We start from the raw sequence: 21108 nt of genomic DNA, 5'->3' as shown, positions 1-21108 counted from the left end.
TTTCGGTCATAGTGGTGGCTACATCATCCTGTGGGTATGCTTGTAATCGTTAAAGACTGGGGAGATTTTCAGGATAAAAAATAAACAGAATGGAGCTAAGCACAGACAAAATCCTTGAGGAAAACCTGTATCAGTCTGCTTTACACCAGACACTGTGAGAGGAATTCACCTTTCAGCAGGACAATAACCTACAACACAAGGCCAAATCTACACGGGATTTGCTTACCAAGAAGACGGTGAATGTTCCTGACTGGCAGAGGTAAAGTTTTGACTTAAATCTGCTTGAAAATCTATGTCAAGTCCTGAAAATGGTTGTCTAGCAATGATCAACAACCAATTTGATAGAGCTTGAAGAATTTTGAAAATAATAATGGGAAAATGTTGCACAATCCAGGTATGGAAAGCTTTTAGACTTACTCAGAAAGATGCCAAATGTGGCTCTACGAAGTATTGACTCAGGTGTGTGAACTTTTATTAATTAGATATTTCTCTATTTCATTTTCAATAGATTTTCAATCATTTCTAAAATCATGTTTTCACTGTGTCATTATAGGGTATTGTGTGTAGATACTTTGAATTTGAGCTGTAACTCAACACAATGTGGAATAAGTCAAGGTGCATGAATACTTTCTGAAGGCACTGTAGTAGAGAACAACATGTAGTCATTCAGTAAACGTCTGTTGTTTCAGACAAAACATTGCTTGACGATTGCAAAGCACTTAATATCTCCATGTGTGCCATGGCTGCATTCATTTGTACCTATGTGTTCTGTTCTCAGTGCTACACAAATGAAGAGGCAGGTTTACCCCTCTCAGAACTCCATGTGAAGCTTTTTGGTTCAACCAAAGTGTATTCCTGAGCTATAAGAGGCCGATGACGGGGATTAAGGCAGCCCCCCGCACCTCTCTGATTCAGAGTGGTTGAGTTAAATGAGGAAGACACATTTCAATTGAATGTATTCAGTTGTGCAACTGACTAGCTAGGTGTCCCCCCTTTCCCCTAAATGTGTTAGTAGTGTGTATCGTCACGCCAGCATGTTTGTATGTACCTCAAGGATGGTCAACTGGCTGTGTGTGCAGGCTTTTGTTCTAGCCCAGCTCCAACACACCTGATTCAGCTAATCTGCGTTTGGTCTTCAATTTAGACCACATTTACTTTACCAGTGTTTCCGAGCAGGGCTGGTACAAGACTGGTGCTGTCCAGGTTTGAGATCAAATACTGTTTCCACTCCCTGAATAGTCATGCTTGTGATTGGTGATTGGGAATCTGAACCTAGATCTGTGGCTAGACGGCTTTGCTGTCTAAGTTTTGAAATCAGGGCTGCGATTCAAACTCATAAAAGACCCCCTCGCCTTATGCCTTTGGGGGAATCCCCGTCAACATCTTTGAAGGTGGTCCAAATGATTAGCCAAGCAAGTGAAGTTTGTAACGTAAGCCCCTCAGTCCACGTTTTTAGTTGAGTTTGCGAGTGTACAATTATGTTCACTCCGGGGCCTAAAACTCTCCATAATTCAATTCGCAACGATTGTACATCTGCTAAGAAAAGCCAAACTTAAAAACAACATCAATGGAGAAGTCAACATACAAGTGTAAGTAAAACGGTTAGAAATTGTGCTACTAATGCACACGACGGCACAAACACGTATCGTTAAAGTAATTGTTTTTGTTTGGTTAGCTTTTGGAAATTGTAGAAATAAAAAAATGTCCTTCAGAAGTTCCAGCTAGGCAGGCTAACGCTAGTTAGCTAATTCATTTGCTAGCTATCATACAGTAGGCATATATTAATAATTATATAGTTAATATAAGTGGACATGCAATCATAATTGACTGTAGCGCATATAAAGCACCCACAAGCTACCTGTGTCTGAAAACGTAATCACCGTGGGATGAACGAGTGACGAATTTCCGGGTAAGGGTGGTCCATTTAAAAATCATTCCTTCATCCCTCGCCCCTTGCCTTGCAAGTGTATACTCGCCACACTTCATGATACGTCATCAGAAGTGTCCACTTCATTTGAGGGCTGAGGGGATAGGGTGTGTCTTTTTAGTGTTTGGACTGCTGGCCAAATGTTGTTTCCCCCCTGATAATTATTGCTGATAGGGTAATCTGATCCTAGATCTGTTCTTATAGGGATTACTTCTTCTCCCCTCCCCAGATTGGTGCTGTCAAGGTTTGAGATTGAGGAAGCGTCCATCGGAGAGAACTCAGTGGAGTCTGAGGAGGACGAGGAGGAGGTGTGGCTATTCTGGAAGGACAGCAGTAAGGAGATCAGAAGTAAGAGCATCAGAGAACTTGCCCAGGATGCCAAGGAGGGCGCCAAGGAGGACCAAGAGGTGGTCAGCTACTACAGGTTAGAAACAACACCAGGCCTTTTCTCCTCTTTACTGTCTGTGACTGTAGACGATGAATAACTTCTGTGTTGGTCGAGATGCTAGTATGTGTGTATATGTAGGTTTCATCCTTGCTTTTGTAAATGGGGTCCTGTACATTGGGAGTGGATGAGGTAAGTACCCACCCCCTCTCCCCTTAGAAGTTCCTATGAGTACTTGGAAAAGGTCCAATATAAATGAAATCATTCATAATCCACTTTTATTCTGAAACTAATGATATGAATTGATTATTAAAGTACCAGGAAGTAGAGAACCAGCATGCACCATTAACCATTCTGTTTGTTGTCTCCCTCCTGTGTCTCTAAATGTCTAAGCAGTGATGCCCCTGTCCCTACTCCTCTTTCTCCCAGGTACCAGCTGAACCTGTTTGCGCGGATGTGTCTGGATCGTCAGTATTTGGCCATCAATAAGATCTCTGGCCAGCTGGATGTGGACTTGATCCTGCGCTGCATGTCTGATGAGGACCTGCCTTACGACCTGCGCGCTTCCTTCTGCCGAATGATGCTGCACATGCATGTGGACCGCGACCCCCAGGAACAGGTCACGCCTGTAAAGTATGCCCGCCTATGGTCTGAGATCCCCTCTGAGATCGCCATTGACGAGTGAGTGGCAGGGCCGACAGCCTATCAGGGTTGGGGAAAGGATTTAGTAGCTGGGACAATTGTCTATCAGGGTTGAGGAAAGGAATGACTAGCATGTCCATTGGCCATCAGGAATGGATTAAGTGGAGTGAAGGAGTGAATACAATGTAGCCTTATAGCCATATCAGTCTTGTGTAGTGTGAGAGTAGCATTAACATGGTAAGAGTTACAGAGTCATAAGTTGTCACCTGTTCCCTACCTGTATCCCTTGGTCCCAGCTATGACAACGACGGTACATCCAAGGATGAGATCAAGGAGCGTTTTGCCCTGACCATGGAGTTTGTCGAGAACTACCTAAGAGACGTGGTGTGTCAGAGCTTCCCATTCTCCGACAAGGAGAAGAACAAACTCACCTTTGAGGTAATTGGTCATAGCAGAATGAGTCTCAGTAGGACATAGATTAGCACTAGCTTTGTCCTCGCTTCCCATCTCTTTTGGTCTGTTCCCAGGTAGTGAATCTATCCAGGAACCTCATCTACTTTGGCTTCTACAACTTCAGTGACCTGCTGAGGCTAACCAAGATCCTACTGGCCATCCTGGACTGTGTCCACGTCAGCACCATCTTCCCCATCAACAAGCTGGAGAAGGGAGACGAGACTAAAGGTAGGACACAGTAACACACTGCCCCCCAGAGGGGTAAAATATCAAACATCAGTGGGGCTTGAATAGATTTGCAAATTTCCAGAAACATTCCTAAAGTTCCCAGGTTTTTCTCAGAGATTCTGGGATTTTGCAACCCTGAGCTTGAGCATTATTCACCCCATGGCCAACAAAGGACCGAACAATTGTGCTCTCTAATGGAAAGAATACTGTATTTATTTATTTATTTTTTACTTTTGTGATTTACTAAGAAAAGGCTGAATGCTTTTTAAGTAGTATGTGTTCAGGAAGTGGAAATGTGTCTAATAAGCTATAAGACGTTTGTTAATGGATATTTATATTTTGTGTTTTAAGTTATCATTTCAGTTTTACTTGGTGTTATCACTGTTACACACAATGGTTGGCCCAATCATGTGTGCCTGCGTGCATTTCCAGGCAGTAACGTGATGCGCTCTATCCACGGAGTGGGGGAGCTGATGACCCAGGTGGTCCTGAGAGGAGGGGGTTTCCTGCCCACCAACCCCATCAACCCCCCCAACGGGGACCAGGTCAAGACACAAACAGAGCCGGAGAAACAGGACATCCTTGTCATGGACACCAAACTCAAGATCATAGAGATACTACAGGTAGAAAGGCGCACGCACACACACACACACACACACATGCATACATGCAGTGGACATACTGTATACACTCCTTTGCAAATGTCCCTCCCCCAAACTTGGTTCCCCTCCTTAACCCCAACCACTCATTCATAACCCCCATTGCTTATCCTAATATAATCCCTCTACTATACAATAGTCTTACTCATTTAGTATGTGTCATGTTCCTCCCGTCTCAATGCAGTTCATTCTGAATGTGCGACTGGACTACCGGATCTCCTGTCTGCTGTGTATCTTTAAGAGGGAGTTTGATGAGAGCAACTCCCAATCTGATCTGTCTATAGCAGGAACCCACGAGGGACCAAACAACATGCCAGGTGGGAGAAGAAATCATCTTATGGCAGCCAACACTTGGCGTGACACCTCTTTGTGTGTTACTAAGGTCACTGAATTGTTTTCTCAGGAGCTCTGGACTTTGAGAACATAGAGGAGCAGGCAGAGGGGATATTTGGTGGAAGGTAACTGTTGTGATACGCTAAACCTGCAACAATTAGTCTGGCTCATTTCAGTTCATTTTTCATACTTGGCATGGCCAATTCAGTTTGTTGTTTGTGAATGTGTTCAAATATGTGTGCTTGTGTGCCCACACCCAGTGAGGAGAACACCCCATTGGACCTAGATGACGATGGTGGTAGGACCTTCCTGAGGGTCCTGCTCCACCTGACCATGCATGACTACCCTCCCCTGGTGTCCCGAGCCCTCCACCTGCTCTTCAGACACTTCAGCCAGAGACAGGAGGTTCTACAGGCCTTCAAACAGGTACTCTACTGCTACCCACCCACCATACAACTAGTATACTGTATATAGTACTGATGCATGGGCCAGGGATCTTTATGATACGCATCTGACCTGCAATAAAAAAACAATTCACCCGCCTAATGTAATATAATAGAAACGATGACCCACATCTCATTTAAAGTAGCCAATTCTAAATGCATGAGTAGATTGTATAAACAGAAAGACCAGGGTTTTGAGCTGATTCATGAATCACAAAAGCATACCCATTAGCTATACTACTTTGCAGAGGTGGGACCCAGTCATTGTTTTACAAGTCACAAGTAAGTCTCAAGTCTTAGCACCCAAGTCTCAAGTCAAGACCGACAAGTCGGTCCTAAACAAGTCATAATGTGCTCTTCACCAAATGTAATACCATTTCATAAGAGTAATAGTTTGTATAATAAATGTACGCAAATCATGAATGCTTTTAAAAATGTATATATTTATTACTTTCCAAATAAACTTTATATTTCCATGGAAATACATGGGTAGCCATGAGACCCGCCCCCCCATAGTAAGACCCGCCCCCCCATAGTGATCGACTACTGAGGATCGGGGCGCAATCGGGGGCGCAATTGTGCAATGTAGGCTTGTACACAATCACCCAACCTTTACACACACACACACATACACACCCTCTCTGTGTGTGGTTACAGTAGGCTAACGTATGTTAATGGTTTCAGGAACAGCAGTAACATCAGGCAGGATTTAGGCTACCAACAGCCTAGCCAGTTGTAGCTCAATCTTGAGTGCAATGATCACGTTCCCGCACTGACTGACTGTGTGGAGGCTCATTGATTTAACTTTACGTTAGCCTACATGCTACACTAGCAAAGTTATATAAAGCTGTCGGCTATATTAGCCACGACTTACCGTTCTTTGTGCAGCTTCAAATGTCGAACGAAGTTGGAAGTTGTTGCACCTCCATCTGTAATTTTCTTCCTGTTTGTTTTGCAAGTTGCAATCCATTTTTTGTTGATACAGTGTAGTCTTTATTTCCGAAAATAATAATTTTGGGTATCATCTTTCCAAGGGCTCCATCTGAATTCACCTGCCGATGTACCTCTGCACCGCCACGTGAAACTTTTTCTCAGCTGGCACAATTTGATTGGTTGCTGTCCGATTCAAACTGTAATCCGTTAAATGAAGAGTTGATGCGCTGCAAACTTTTTTTAATAGCATCATTTTTAATATTTTGGCTTGGGGAAGGTATCAAGTCAGTTCGAGTCAAAAGGCTCAAGTCCAAGTTAAGTCATGAGTCATTGGTGTTAAAGTCGAGTTGCAAGTCATCATATTTGGGACTCGAGTCTGACTCGAGTCCAGGTCATGTGACTCAAGTCCACACCTCTGCTTATTTGGACATATTGTTATGCACTTATTGTGTGTTTTTCTGAATATGAATGTCTGCTAAATGACTAAAATGTTAAATGTAGTCCTATTAGTCATACTGTCATACATTCAGAATAGTCATACCATTACACTGTAGCCTACCAATGACCCCATTACTCACTTATCTAATATTCTTAGAGTAATTCCAATTATCCTAACAGACTATAAGTACCCGGTAGGGCTTTAGCCATGCTTGACCAGTAAATTACTTCATGACCTGACCAGGAAAACCTGTAGATATACACTCCAACTAGGGCCCAGAGTTGATCCTAGTCTTGTCACATGACCAGGTAAAACTCTTGTTCGTCTCTAATCATAAACACCATGCAACCATCCAAAATCTGGTGTCCTCCATACTGGTGTCCTACCGGTGGGTTGCCCATGCCTCCAGGTCCAGTTGCTGGTGACCAGTCAGGATGTGGAGAACTACAAACAGATCAAGTCAGACCTGGACCAGCTACGCTCCATTGTGGAGAAGTCTGAGCTGTGGGTCTACAAGAGACTGGGGCCAGACGAGGGCATGGACACTGGGGAACACTCTGCCGAGTCTCAACACAAGAAGGTACGGTAGTAGTCCGAGAAGGTACAGTAGTCGATTCAGATTCAGAGTGTTTGATAGGCACATGTACAGGGTTGCAGGTGTGATTGCAGGGTACAGTGAAAATCTTAGGCTTTGAGCAACATGCAGGACTCTAATAGTTCAATAAGGTATGGTAGTAGTCCAAGAAGGTACGGTAGTAGTCCAAGAAGGTACGGTAGTAGTCCAAGAAGGTACGGTAGTAGTCCAAGAAGGTACGGTAGTAGTCCAAGAAGGTACGGTAGTAGACCAAGAAGGTACGGTAGTAGACCAAGAAGGTACGGTAGTAGACCAAGAAGGTACGGTAGTAGACCAAGAAGGTACGGAAGTAGTCCAAGAAGGTACGGTAGTAGTCCAAGAAGGTACGGTAGTAGTCCAAGAAGGTACGGTAGTAGTCCAAGAAGGTACGGTTGTAGTCCAAGAAGGTACGGTTGTAGTCCAAGAAGGTATGGTAGTATGCATCCACAGAACAGGAGTTAGCCACCTAGTGCTTAGCTCTGTGTGTTAAACTATGGCAATAGAGCGTTGGTGTTAACCTGCTAGCTATCCTTTGGGAGAAATGCATTGGCTAATGGTATTGTTCTTTAGGGTGACTCCAACTCAAGTGGCTCAGACAAACCAAAGAAACCAGAGAGCACCAGCAGCTACAACTACAGAGTGGTGAAGGAGGTGAAGTCTAAACAGTCTTTTAAACTTTTCATTATACTGTATTATCATATAGGTATCTGGGACAGATAGAGCTATGGGCAACATAGTGAACCCCTTTGTCTACACGTGTGTGTGTGTGTGTGTGTGTAGATTCTGCTGCGTCTCAGCAGGTTGTGTGTTCAGGAGAGTCTGTCTGGCAGAAAGAGTAAGAAGCAGCAGCAGAGACTCCTCAGGAACATGGGGGCCCACACCGTGGTGCTGGAGTTACTGCAGATCCCCTATGAGAAGGTACTGTGTTTGTGTGGGCGTGTTTGTAGAGGTGTGTTTTTGTGCTCTCCATCCTTTCATCGTCGGTGTTGTCTCCAGGGGGAGGATGTGCGTATGCAGGAGATCATGAAACTGGCCCACCAGTTCCTGCAGAACTTCTGTGCAGGGAACCAGCAGAACCAGGCCCTGCTTCACAAACACATCAACCTGTTCCTCAACCCTGGGGTGAGACAGACTACACTGACCCACCATGACCTCACCACTGTTCTTACTCTTACCATGACATTAACACTGTCTTACTCTAACCATCTCTTCTACTCTTTCTCTCTCTTTCTGTCTCTTCTGTGTCCCCCTCCCTCTTTCGCTCTCTCTCCCTCCCCCTCTTCTCTCTCTTCCCCTCCTCTCTCTCTTCCCCCATTTAGATCCTCGAGGCAGTCACCATGCAGCATATCTTCATGAATAACTTCCAGCTGTGCAGTGAGATCAATGAGCGAGTGGTGCAGCACTTTGTCCACTGCATCGAGACGCATGGCCGCAATGTCCAGTACCTCAAGTTCCTGCAGACCATCGTCAAGGCCGAGAGCAAGTTCATTAAGAAGTGTCAAGACATCGTCATGGCTGAGGTCTTTTTTCAGTAATAACCTCAGCATGTGTATTTGTCAACGTTTCAGTCTAGTTGACTCTTTTCAAGACAGTTAATTTGTCATTCTAAAAGAGTCTATTTCTACAACTTGATACCTTAATACCAAATTATATGCAACTCAAGTCCATCCCCAACAAATCCTATTCAGACATATTTGTCCATCCCTTTCCAACCTACCCTGTACCCTCCATTGACTCTATTTTTCTTTATTTTCTGTCCCTCTCTTCTCCATAGCTGGTGAATGCTGGTGAGGATGTGCTGGTGTTCTACAACGACCGTGCATCCTTCCAGACCCTGGTGACGATGATGCGGTCAGAGCGGGACCGTATGGATCAGAACAGTCCTCTGATGTACCACATTCACCTGGTAGAGCTGCTGGCTGTCTGCACTGAGGGAAAGAACGTCTACACTGAGATCAAATGTAACTCTCTGCTGCCTCTGGATGATATAGTGAGGGTGGTCACCCACGAGGACTGTATTCCTGAGGTGAGTTGAGGAGATGCAGGATGGAAGATGCAGAGAGAGAGAAGGGTGGAGATTAGGGTTAGACTTGAAGGTCTAGAGCAGGGGGCTATGGGTCTCCAAGACATCACAAGCCAACAGTACCAATTATCAACTAACCGTCCCCACAAAGGCCTGTATGCCCTCGTCCCCGTTTCGCTCTTGCGGACAACTAATTGTCCACTAGCTGTCATCTTCTCTGTGTTAGACAGATTTGAGCCTCACTCTATGGGAATAAACCCAGTATAACCATGTCAACTAACATCATGCTACTGTACTCCAGCCCAGGCCAAAGCTACAATCAAGATGCATTAATCATCATTGTAAAACAACTCCTAGGGGCATAGACAGGGTGTAATGATGGTATTTAATCCTGTCCTTTCCAGGTGAAGATAGCCTACATCAACTTCCTGAACCACTGCTATGTGGACACAGAGGTGGAGATGAAGGAGATCTACACCAGCAACCACATGTGGAAGCTCTTTGAGAACTTCCTGGTGGACATCTGCAGGGTGAGGGACAACACTTACACAATAGTTCTATGTCTGAATGACTGATGAGTGTGGGTCAGGGTTTCAATTGAACTAATTTACAAGGCATCATTGGAGCACAATAGTATAATTATTAGCATAACACAGTTTATCCTCCTGTACTATACTATACTGTACGTATCCCTGCATTAATTTCAGTATTCAGACTATATACAGTGCCTTGCGAAAGTATTCGGCCCCCTTGAACTTTGCGACCTTTTGCCACATTTCAGGCTTCAAACATAAAGATATAAAACTGTATTTTTTTGTGAAGAATCAACAACACGTGGGACACAATCATGAAGTGGAACGACATTTATTGGATATTTCAAACTTTTTTAACAAATCAAAAACTGAAAAATTGGGCGTGCAAAATTATTCAGCCCCCTTAAGTTAATACTTTGTAGCGCCACCTTTTGCTGCGATTACAGCTGTAAGTCGCTTGGGGTATGTCTCTATCAGTTTTGCACATCGAGAGACTGAATTTTTTTCCCATTCCTCCTTGCAAAACAGCTCGAGCTCAGTGAGGTTGGATGGAGAGCATTTGTGAACAGCAGTTTTCAGTTCTTTCCACAGATTCTCGATTGGATTCAGGTCTGGACTTTGACTTGGCCATTCTAACACCTGGATATGTTTGTTTTTGAACCATTCCATTGTAGATTTTGCTTTACGTTTTGGATCATTGTCTTGTTGGAAGACAAATCTCCGACCCAGTCTCAGGTCTTTTGCAGACTCCATCAGGTTTTCTTCCAGAATGGTCCTGTATTTGGCTCCATCCATCTTCCCATCAATTTTAACCATCTTCCCTGTCCCTGCTGAAGAAAAGCAGGCCCAAACCATGATGCTGCCACCACCATGTTTGACAGTGGGGATGGTGTGTTCAGGGTGATGAGCTGTGTTGCTTTTACGCCAAACATAACGTTTTGCATTGTTGCCAAAAAGTTCAATTTTGGTTTCATCTGACCAGAGCACCTTCTTCCACATGTTTGGTGTGTCTCCCAGGTGGCTTGTGGCAAACTTTAAACAACACTTTTTATGGATATCTTTAAGAAATGGCTTTCTTCTTGCCACTCTTCCATAAAGGCCAGATTTGTGCAATATACGACTGATTGTTGTCCTATGGACAGAGTCTCCCACCTCAGCTGTAGATCTCTGCAGTTCATCCAGAGTGATCATGGGCCTCTTGGCTGCATCTCTGATCAGTCTTCTCCTTGTATGAGCTGAAAGTTTAGAGGGACGGCCAGGTCTTGGTAGATTTGCAGTGGTCTGATACTCCTTCCATTTCAATATTATCGCTTGCACAGTGCTCCTTGGGATGTTTAAAGCTTGGGAAATCTTTTTGTATCCAAATCCGGCTTTAAACTTCTTCACAACAGTATCTCGGACCTGCCTGGTGTGTTCCTTGTTCTTCATGATGCTCTCTGCGCTTTTAACGGACCTCTGAGACTATCACAGTGCAGGTGCATTTATACGGAGACTTGATTACACACAGGTGGATTGTATTTATCATCATTAGTCATTTAGGTCAACATTGGATCATTCAGAGATCCTCACTGAACTTCTGGAGAGAGTTTGCTGCACTGAAAGTAAAGGGGCTGAATAATTTTTGCACGCCCAATTTTTCAGTTTTTGATTTGTTAAAAAAGTTTGAAATATCCAATAAATGTCGTTCCACTTCATGATTGTTTCCCACCTGTTGTTGATTCTTCACAAAAAAATACAGTTTTATATCTTTATGTTTGAAGCCTGAAATGTGGCAAAAGGTCGCAAAGTTCAAGGGGGCCGAATACTTTCGCAAGGCACTGTAGATGTTATAAGGGCAGTACAACTACAGGTGAAACAGGAGTGAGTTGTGGTCACCTTCTAGACCTTGTGTCTTCTGCAGGTGTGCAACAACACGAGTGACCGCAAACACGCCGACATGGTCCTGGAGAGCTACGTGACCGAGACAGTCATGGGAATCGTGACCACCTTCTTCAGCTCACCTTTCTCCGACCAGTCCACCAGCCTGCAGGTAACCACTGGCAACCAACAACTAACCACTGTTATCCATTTTACATGATTGTGTCGACCGAAACCAAACTGTGTTGGATCAGATATTTTCTTTTCACATTGTTGAAACCGTCCTGAAAAGGACAGTGGTGGATGTGTAACCAGGCCGGCTCAGTAAAGCTTGGTTTGGCTCGCCTCGGAGTAAGACAGTGCTAATGTCATGGTTGAAGGTTTAATAATGACCAAAAATGTATCTGTAGATAGTGTAGCTCCCAGCTCCCAAGAGGCACCTGTCTCTCTCCTAACATAGCCCCTCCCACAACTAGCTATTGTTACCTTTAACCCCCAGCCCCCTCCCTCTCTTTCATCACTTTATTGTATAGTGTAGGTGACCAGGACCGTGTTTGTAAATATGGATAGATATACTAATAGTCACCAAATCTACATTTAACCACATATGCATACAGTATGTCCCCTCCCTCCATTGACATAACCTAATGGTTTCACCCCACTCCCTTCTCCACCTACCAACCTATATGGTGAATCTATTTCAATTCAATCACTTTTTGACAGAACCTCCTTTGATTTGAACAGAACCATCCATACATATTTGACCATTGTAGAAGTGCTCAGAAAGTGTATTTTTGAACCTTAATGCCAAAACATTTAATAGATAAAGGTGCTCAAAGTTGACCCATTTTGCATACCCCACCATACCATGAGACAGCCACGTGTTCTTCACTGGAAAAGATCAACAGTTGAGATGGATATCATTTAAAAACTTACTAACAATGTTAGTTAAACTATTTTATAATTTCTTGAAAAACATGTTTTTTAATAGAAAATTGACTTTTTAACCTTTAACATCAATTATCTAAAAGCGTTAACTCTCATTTTTATTTTATTTTTATATACACATATGTTGTTGAGACACAACATACTCTTGAATACAGGGTGGGTGTCATGTTTTGGCTGATAAATGTACTAACATGGGAATAACACACCAGAGAATGTTGACTTGAAAATGGCGATAATAATGGCGATGATAATGGCAATAATAATGGCGCCGAAGGAGATGGCTGCCGTTTTCCGATCCTGTATCCAATTGTGCTATTGTGCATGTTTTTTCACGTTATTTTGTACATAATGTTTCTGCCACCGTGTCTTATGACCAAAAAGAGCTTCTTGACATCAGGGCAGCGATTACTCACCCCATACTGGAAGAATTCAGAACTCAGAAAAAGAGGGAAACGAAGCGGTCTTCTGGTCAGACTCCGGAGACGGGCACATCGTGCACCACTCCCTAGCATTCTTCTTGCCAATGTCCAGTCTCTTGACAACAAGGTTGATGAAATCCGAGCAAGGGTAGCATTCCAGAGGGACATCAGAGACTGTAACGTTCTTTGCTTCACGGAAACATGGCTAACTGGAGAGACGCAATCCGAAGCGGTGCAGCCAACGGGTTTCTCCACGCATCGCGCCGACAGAAACAAACATCTTTCTGGTAAGAAGAGGGGCGGGGCGTATGCCTTATGACTAACGTGACATGGTGTGATGAAAGAAACATACAGGAACTCAAATCCTTCTGTTCACCTGATTTAGAATTCCTCACAATCAAATGTAGACCGCATTATCTACCAAGAGAATTCTCTTCGATTATAATCACAGCCGTATATATCCCCCCAAGCAGACACATCGATGGCTCTGAACGAACTTTATTTAACTCTCTGCAAACTGGAAACGATTTATCCGGAGGCTGCATTCATTGTAGCTGGGGATTTTAACAAGGCTAATCTGAAAACAAGACTCCCTAAATTTTATCAGCATATCGATTGCGCAACCAGGGGTGGAAAGACCCTGGATCATTGTTACTCTAACTTCCGCGACGCATATAAGGCCCTGCCCCGCCCCCTTTCGGAAAAGCTGACCACGACTCCATTTTGTTGATCCCTGCCTACAGACAGAAACTAAAACAAGAAGCTCCCACGCTGAGGTCTGTCCAACGCTGGTCCGACCAAGCTGACTCCACACTCCAAGACTGCTTCCATCACGTGGACTGGGAGATGTTTCGTATTGCGTCAGACAACAACATTGACGAATACGCTGATACGGTGTGCGAGTTCATTAGAACGTGCGTTGAAGATGTCGTTCCCATAGCAACGATTAAAACATTCCCTAACCAGAAACCGTGGATTGATGGCAGCATTCGTGTGAAACTGAAGGCACGAACCACTGCTTTTAATCAGGGCAAGGTGTCTGGTAACATGACTGAATACAAACAGTGCAGCTATTCCCTCCGCAAGGCTATCAAACAAGCTAAGCGCCAGTACAGAGACAAAGTAGAATCTCAATTCAACGGCTCAGACACAAGAGGTATGTGGCAGGGTCTACAGTCAATCACGGACTACAGGAAGAAACCCAGCCCAGTCACGGACCAGGATGTCTTGCTCCCAGGCAGACTAAATAACTTTTTGCCCGCTTTGAGGACAATACAGTGCCACTGACACGGCCTGCAACGGAAACATGCGGTCTCTCCTTCACTGCAGCCGAAGTGAGTAAGACATTTAAACGTGTTAACCCTCGCAAGGCTGCAGGCCCAGACGGCATCCCCAGCCGCGCCCTCAGAGCATGCGCAGACCAGCTGGCCGGTGTGTTTACGGACATATTCAATCAATCCCTATACCAGTCTGCTGTTCCCACATGCTTCAAGAGGGCCACCATTGTTCCTGTTCCCAAGAAAGCTAAGGTAACTGAGCTAAACGACTACCGCCCGTAGCACTCACATCCGTCATCATGAAGTGCTTTGAGAGACTAGTCAAGGACCATATCACCTCCACCCTACCTGACACCCTTGACCCACTCCAATTTGCTTACCGTCCAAATAGGTCCACAGACGATGCAATCTCAACCACACTGCACACTGCCCTAACCCATCTGGACAAGAGGAATACCTATGTGAGAATGCTGTTCATCGACTACAGCTCGGCATTCAACACCATAGTACCCTCCAAGCTCGTCATCAAGCTCGAGACCCTGGGTCTCGACCCCGCCCTGTGCAACTGGGTACTGGACTTCCTGACGGGCCGCCCCCAGGTGGTGAGGGTAGGCAACAACATCTCCTCCCCGCTGATACTCAACACTGGGGCCCCACAAGGGTGCGTTCTGAGCCCTCTCCTGTACTCCCTGTTCACCCACGACTGCGTGGCCATGCACGCCTCCAACTCAATCATCAAGTTTGCGGACGACACAACAGTGGTAGGCTTGATTACCAACAACGACGAGACGGCCTACAGGGAGGAGGTGAGGGCCCTCGGAGTGTGGTGTCAGGAAAATAACCTCACACTCAACGTCAACAAAACTAAGGAGATGATTGTGGACTTCAGGAAACAGCAGAGGGAACACCCCCATCCACATCGATGGAACAGTAGTGGAGAGGGTAGCAAGTTTTAAGTTCCTCGGCATACACATCACAGACAAACTGAATTGGTCCACTCACACAGACAGCATCGTGAGGAAGGCGCAGCAGCGCCTCTTCAACCTCAGGAGGCTGAAGAAATTCGGCTTGTCACCAAAAGCACTCACAAACTTCTACAGATGCACAATCGAGAGCATCCTGGCGGGCTGTATCACCGCCTGGTATGGCAACTGCACCGCCCTCAACCGTAAGGCTCTCCAGAGGGTAGTGAGGTCTGCACAACGCATCACCGGGGGCAAACTACCTGCCCTCCAGGACACCTACACCACCCGATGCTACAGGAAGGCCATAAAGATCATCAAGGACATCAACCACCCGAGCCACTGCCTGTTCACCCCGCTGCCATCCAGAAGGCGAGGTCAGTACAGGTGCATCAAAGCTGGGACAGAGAGACTGAAAAACAGCTTCTATCTCAAGGCCATCAGACTGTTAAACAGCCACCACTAACATTGAGTGGCTACTGCCAACACACTGTCAATGACACTGACTCTACTCCAGCCACTTTAATCATGGGAAATGATGTAAATATATCACTAGCCACTTTAAACAATGCTACCTTATATAATGTTACTTACCCTACATTGTTCATCTCATATGCATACGTTGATACTGTACTCTATATCATCGACTGCATCCTTATGTAATACATGTATCACTAGCCACTTTAACTATGCCACTTGGTTTACATACTTATCTCATATGTATATACTGTACTCGATATCATCTACTGTATCTTGCCTATGCTGCTCTGTACCATCACTCATTCATATATCCTTATGTACATATTCTTTATCCCCTTACACTGTGTATGACAGTAGTTTTTTTTTGGAATTGTTAGTTAGATTACTTGCTCGTTATTACTGCATTGTCGGAACTAGAAGCACAAGCATTTCGCTACACTCGCATTAACATCTGCTAACCATGTGTATGTGACAAATAAAATTTGATTTGATTTTGATTTGATTTGATTTGATTTTGAATTGTTCAATGAGTCGGACAGGAAGGATTTAGTTCGGAAAGCCCAACAGGGCCCTCATCCCCATCATTCGCAGGAGGAAAAGCCGGAGATATCGTGGACGTCAGTCCCGGGTGTCTTGTAAGGATCCGTCGCCAAGAGGGTAGTCTACCTTTAACATCGGTCCTATTAGTCAACGTACAATCAATCGATAATAAAATAGACGAACTACGAGCATGTATATCCTACCAACAGGACATTAAAACTGTAATATCTTATGTTTCACAGAGTCATGGCTGAACATGATTAAAATACACCTGGCGGGTTTTAAGCTTTTTCGGCAGGATAGAACAGCAGCTTCTGGTAAGATGAGGGGTGGCGGTCTATGTATATTTGTAAACAACAGCTGGTGCACGAAATCTAAGGAAGTCTCTATTTTGCTCGCCTGAGGTATGAGGCCTATCTCATGATAAGCTGTATACCACACTATTTACCAAGAGAGTTTACATCTATATTTTTTGTAGCCGTCTATATACCACCACAGACTGATGCTGGCACTAAGACCGCACTCAATGAGCTGTATACGGTCATAAGCAAACAGGAAAACGTTCATCCAGAGGCGGCTCTCCTAGTGGGTGGGGACTTTAATGCAGGGAAACTCAAATCCATTCTACCTAATCTTTATCAGCATGTTAAATGTGCAGCCCGAGGGGGGGGAAAAAACTCTAGACCACCTTTACTCCACACACAGAGCCCTGTCGATGTTAATGGGGGCCTGTTCAGCCCTCCCTTTCCTGTAGTCCACGATCAGCTCCTTTGTCTTGCTCACATTGAGGGAGAAGTTGTTGTCCTGGCACCACACTGCCAGTTTTCTGACCTCCACCCTATAGGCCGTCTCATCATTGTCGGTGATCAGTCCTACCACTGTTGTGTCGTCAGCAAACTGAATGATAGTGTTGGAATCATGTTTGGCCATGCAGTCGTGGGTAAACAAGGAGTATAGGAGGGGACTAAGTACACACCCCTGAGGGCCCCCAGTGTTAAGGATCAGCATGGCAGACATGTTGTTGCCTACTCTTACCACCTGGGGGCGGCCCGTCAGGAAGTCCAGGATCCAGTTCCAGAGGGAGGTGTTTAGTCACCAAGTCCTTAGCTTAGTGATGAACTCCGTGGGCACTATGGTGTTGAACACTGAGCTGTAGTCAATGAACAGCATTCTCACATAGGTGTTCCTTTTGTCCAGGTGGGAAAGGGCAGTGAGGAGTACGATTGAGTCATCTGTGGCTCTGTTGGGGCGGTATGCGAATTAGAATGGGTCTAAGGTGTCTGGGAGGATGCTGTTGATGTGAACTATGACCAGCCTTTCAAAACACTTCATGGCTACCGACGTGAGTGCTACGGGGCGGTAATCATTTAGGCAGGTTACATTAGTCCCTGTGACCAAGGAAGCTATGGTGGTCTGCTTGAAACGTAGATATTACAGACACGGTCAGGGAGAGGTTGAAAATGTCATTGAGACACTTGACAGTTGGTCCACCCATGCTTTAAATACACGTCCTGGTAATCTGTCTGGCCCAGTGGCTTTGTGAATGTTGACCTGTTTAAAGGTTTTGTTCACATCGGCTACCGAGAGCATTATTTGCTTGTAAGCGTGAATCAGGAGGATTGAATTATGGTCAGATTGGCCAAATGGAGGGCGGGGGAGAGCTTTGTATACATCTCTTTGTGTGGACTAAAGGTGGTCTAGAAATCATTCTTTCCTCTTGTTGCACGTGACATGCTAGTAAAAATTTGGTAAAATTTATTTAGGTTTGCCTGCATTAAAGTCCCTGGCCACTAAGAGCGCCGCTTCTGGGTGAGCATTTTTTTCTTTGCTTATGGCCTTTGGTTGAGAGCGGTCTTATTGACAGCTTCGTTCTGTGGCGGTAAATAGACGGCTACGAATAATGTCGATGATCTCTTGGTAGATAATGTGTTCTACAGCTTATCATAAGGTACTCTACTTCAAGTGAGCAATACCTCGAGATTTCTTTAATATTAGACATCGCACACCAGCTGTTATTGACAAATAGACACACACCCCCACCCCTCGTCTTACCAGATATAGCTTCTCTGTTCTGCCGATGCATGGAAAATCCCGCCACCAGCCACGTTTCAGTGAAACATAAGATATTACAATTTTTAATGTCCCGTTGGTAGGATAATCTTAATTTTAGGTTATCAATTTTATTTTCCAATGATTGCACGTTAGCAAGAAGAACGGATGGTGGTGGGAGTTTACACGCTCGCCTACGGATTCTCAGAAGGCAGCCCGATCTGCGGCCCCTTTTCCTGCCTCTTTTCTTCTTGCAAATTACGGGGATCTTGGCCTGTTCCAGTGAAAGCAGTATGTCCTTCTCGTCCGTCTCGTTAAAGGAAAAAGTTTCTTCCAGTCTGCGTGGGTAATCGCTGTTCTGAATTCCAGAAGTTATTTTCGGTCATAAGAGACGGTAGCAGCAACATTATGTACAAAATAAGTGGAAAAAAATAAGTTACACAAAACGCAAAAAAATCTATAAAATAGAGCAATTGGTTGGGAGAATGTAAAACGTCAGCCCTGTTCTACTGCGCCATATTTTCATCAGTACTTCATGTACATGATGAATGTACATCATGTACAGTGGGGCAAAAAAGTATTTAGTCAGCCACCAATTGTGCAAGTTCTCCCACTTAAAAAGATGAGAGGCCTGTCATTTTCATCATAGGTACACTTCAACTATGACAGACAAAATGAGGGAAAAAAATCCAGAAAAACACATTGTAGGATTTTTAATGACTTTATTTGCAAATTATGGTGGAAAATAAGTATTTGGTCACCTACAAACAAGCAAGATATCTGGTTCTCACAGACCTGTAACTTCTTCTTTAAGAGGCTCCTCTGTCCTCCAGTCGTTACCTGTATTAATGGCACCTGTTTGAACTTGTTATTAGTTTTTTAAGACACATGTCCACAACCTCAAACAGCCACATTCCAAACTCCACCAAGGCCAAGACCAAAGAGCTATCAAAGGACACCAGAAACAAAATTGTAGACCTGCACCAGGCTGGGAAGACTGAATCTGCAAGAGGTAAGCAGCTTGGTTTGAAGAAATCAACTGTGGGAGCAATTATTAGGAAATGGAAGACATACAAGACCACTGATAATCCCCTCGATCTGGGGCTCCATGCAAGATCTCACCCCGTGGGTCAAAATGATCACAAGAACGGTGAGCAAAAATCCCAGAACCACACGGGGGGACCTAGTGAATAACCTGCAGAGAGCTGGGACCAAAGTAACAAAGCCTACCATCAGTAACACAAATCCTGCAATGCCAGATGTGTCCCCCTGCTTAAGCTAGTACATGTCCAGGCCCGTCTGAAGTTTGCTAGAGAGCATTTGGATGATCCAGAAGAAGATTGGGAGAATTTCATATGGTCAGATGAAAAATTTAATTTAAAATAGAACTTTTTGGTAAAAACTCAACTCGTCGTGTTTGGAGGACAAATATTGCTGAGTTGCATCCAAAGAACACCATACCTACTGTGAAGCATGGGGGTGGAAACATCATGCTTTGGGGCTGTTTTTCTGCAAAGGGACCAGGACGACTAATCCGTGTAAAGGAAAAAATGAATGGGGCCATGTATCGTGATATTTTGAGTGAAAACCTCCTTCCATCAGCAAGGGCATTGAAGATGAAACGTGGCTGGGTCTTTCAGCATGACAATGATCCCAAACACACCACCCGGGCAACGAAGGAGTGGCTTCGTAAGAAGCATTTCAAGGTCCTGGAGTGGCCTAGCCAGCCTCCAGATCTCAAACCCATAGAAAATCTTGAAAGTCCGTGTTGCCCAGCAACAGCCCCAAAACATCACTGCTCTAGAGGAGATCTGCATGGAGGAATGGGCCAAAATACCAGCAACAGTGTGTGAAAACCTTGAGAAGACTTACAGAGAACGTTTGACCTTTGTCATTGCCAACAAAGGGTATATAACAAAGTATTGAGAAACTTTTGTATTGACCAAATACTTATTTTCCACCATAATTTGCAAATAAATTCATTAAAAATTCTACAATGTGATTTTCTGGATTTTTTTTTCTCGTTTTGTCTGTCATAGTTGAAGTGTACCTATGATGAAAATTACAAGCCTCTCTCATCTTTTTAAGTGGGAGAACTTGCACAATTGGTGGATGACTAAATACTTTTCCCCCCGCTGTACATACATGATACATGTACATATTACCTTGACTAACCAGTGCCCCCGCACACTGACTCTGTTCAAGTTCACCCTATATAGCGTCACTTGTTATTTTACTCCTTCTTATTTGTTACTTTTATTTTCCGTTTTTTACTTATCAATTATTTCTTAACATTAAGAGAACATTTTTAAGAAAAAAACATTTCTTCTTTTAAATCTTAACTTCTTAAAACATTGTTAGTTAAGGGCTTGTAAGTAAGCATTTCACTCTAAGGTCTACTACACCTGTTGTATTCGGCACATGTGACAAATTAGATTTGATTGAATGAGATTTTCGGTTTTAAATTATACTGTTAATCCTCCATAGAACACCTATTGAAATATAGATCATAGAATAGACATGACCATTCAAGTTGACATTTGATGGTGGGTGGACCGGTGGTCATCTTTATGGAGGTAAAAATTTCAATTAAATTTACAGTATTCGGAAAGTATTCAGACCCCTTGACTTTTTCCACATTTTGTTACGTTACAGCCTTATTCTATAATTGATTGATTAAATTGTTTTCCCCCCTCATCAATCTACACACTATACCCCATCATGACAAAGCAAAAACAGTTTTTAAAATTAATTTTAGCAAAACAAATTACTTAAATATCACATTTACATAAGTATTCAGACCCTTTACTCAGTACTTTGTTGAAGCACATTTAGCAGTGATTACAGCCTCGAGTCTTCTTGGGTATGACTCTACAAGCTTGGCACACCTGTATTTTGGGAGTTTCTCTCATTCTTCTCTGCAGATCCTCTCAAGCTATGTCAGGTTGGATGGGGAGCATCGCTG

The 21108-nt window shown here is 44.1% G+C and overlaps 1 protein-coding gene across 3 annotated transcripts in view; it reads left to right on the top strand.

The window, feature by feature from the left end:
- LOC112255286 (inositol 1,4,5-trisphosphate receptor type 1-like) overlaps positions 1-21108 on the top strand; it is a 181213-nt gene that overhangs the window by 56091 nt on the left and 104014 nt on the right. For all 3 annotated transcript variants that reach the window (XM_042324501.1, XM_042324500.1, XM_042324499.1), the window contains exons 19-34: positions 2157-2351; positions 2742-2993; positions 3251-3392; positions 3482-3635; positions 4068-4258; positions 4479-4611; positions 4698-4752; positions 4888-5053; positions 6852-7022; positions 7626-7706; positions 7836-7973; positions 8052-8177; positions 8375-8575; positions 8830-9081; positions 9483-9608; positions 11512-11640. In XM_042324501.1, coding sequence (XP_042180435.1) covers positions 2157-2351; positions 2742-2993; positions 3251-3392; positions 3482-3635; positions 4068-4258; positions 4479-4611; positions 4698-4752; positions 4888-5053; positions 6852-7022; positions 7626-7706; positions 7836-7973; positions 8052-8177; positions 8375-8575; positions 8830-9081; positions 9483-9608; positions 11512-11640 — 2512 coding nt within the window. The remainder of the gene's footprint in view (positions 1-2156; positions 2352-2741; positions 2994-3250; positions 3393-3481; positions 3636-4067; positions 4259-4478; positions 4612-4697; positions 4753-4887; positions 5054-6851; positions 7023-7625; positions 7707-7835; positions 7974-8051; positions 8178-8374; positions 8576-8829; positions 9082-9482; positions 9609-11511; positions 11641-21108) is intronic.

Source organism: Oncorhynchus tshawytscha, linkage group LG07, assembly GCF_018296145.1.
Source record: "Oncorhynchus tshawytscha isolate Ot180627B linkage group LG07, Otsh_v2.0, whole genome shotgun sequence".
Taxonomy (NCBI): domain Eukaryota; kingdom Metazoa; phylum Chordata; class Actinopteri; order Salmoniformes; family Salmonidae; genus Oncorhynchus; species Oncorhynchus tshawytscha.
Note: the sequence above shows the minus strand (reverse complement) of the source record. Positions and strands in the feature narration are given on the sequence as shown.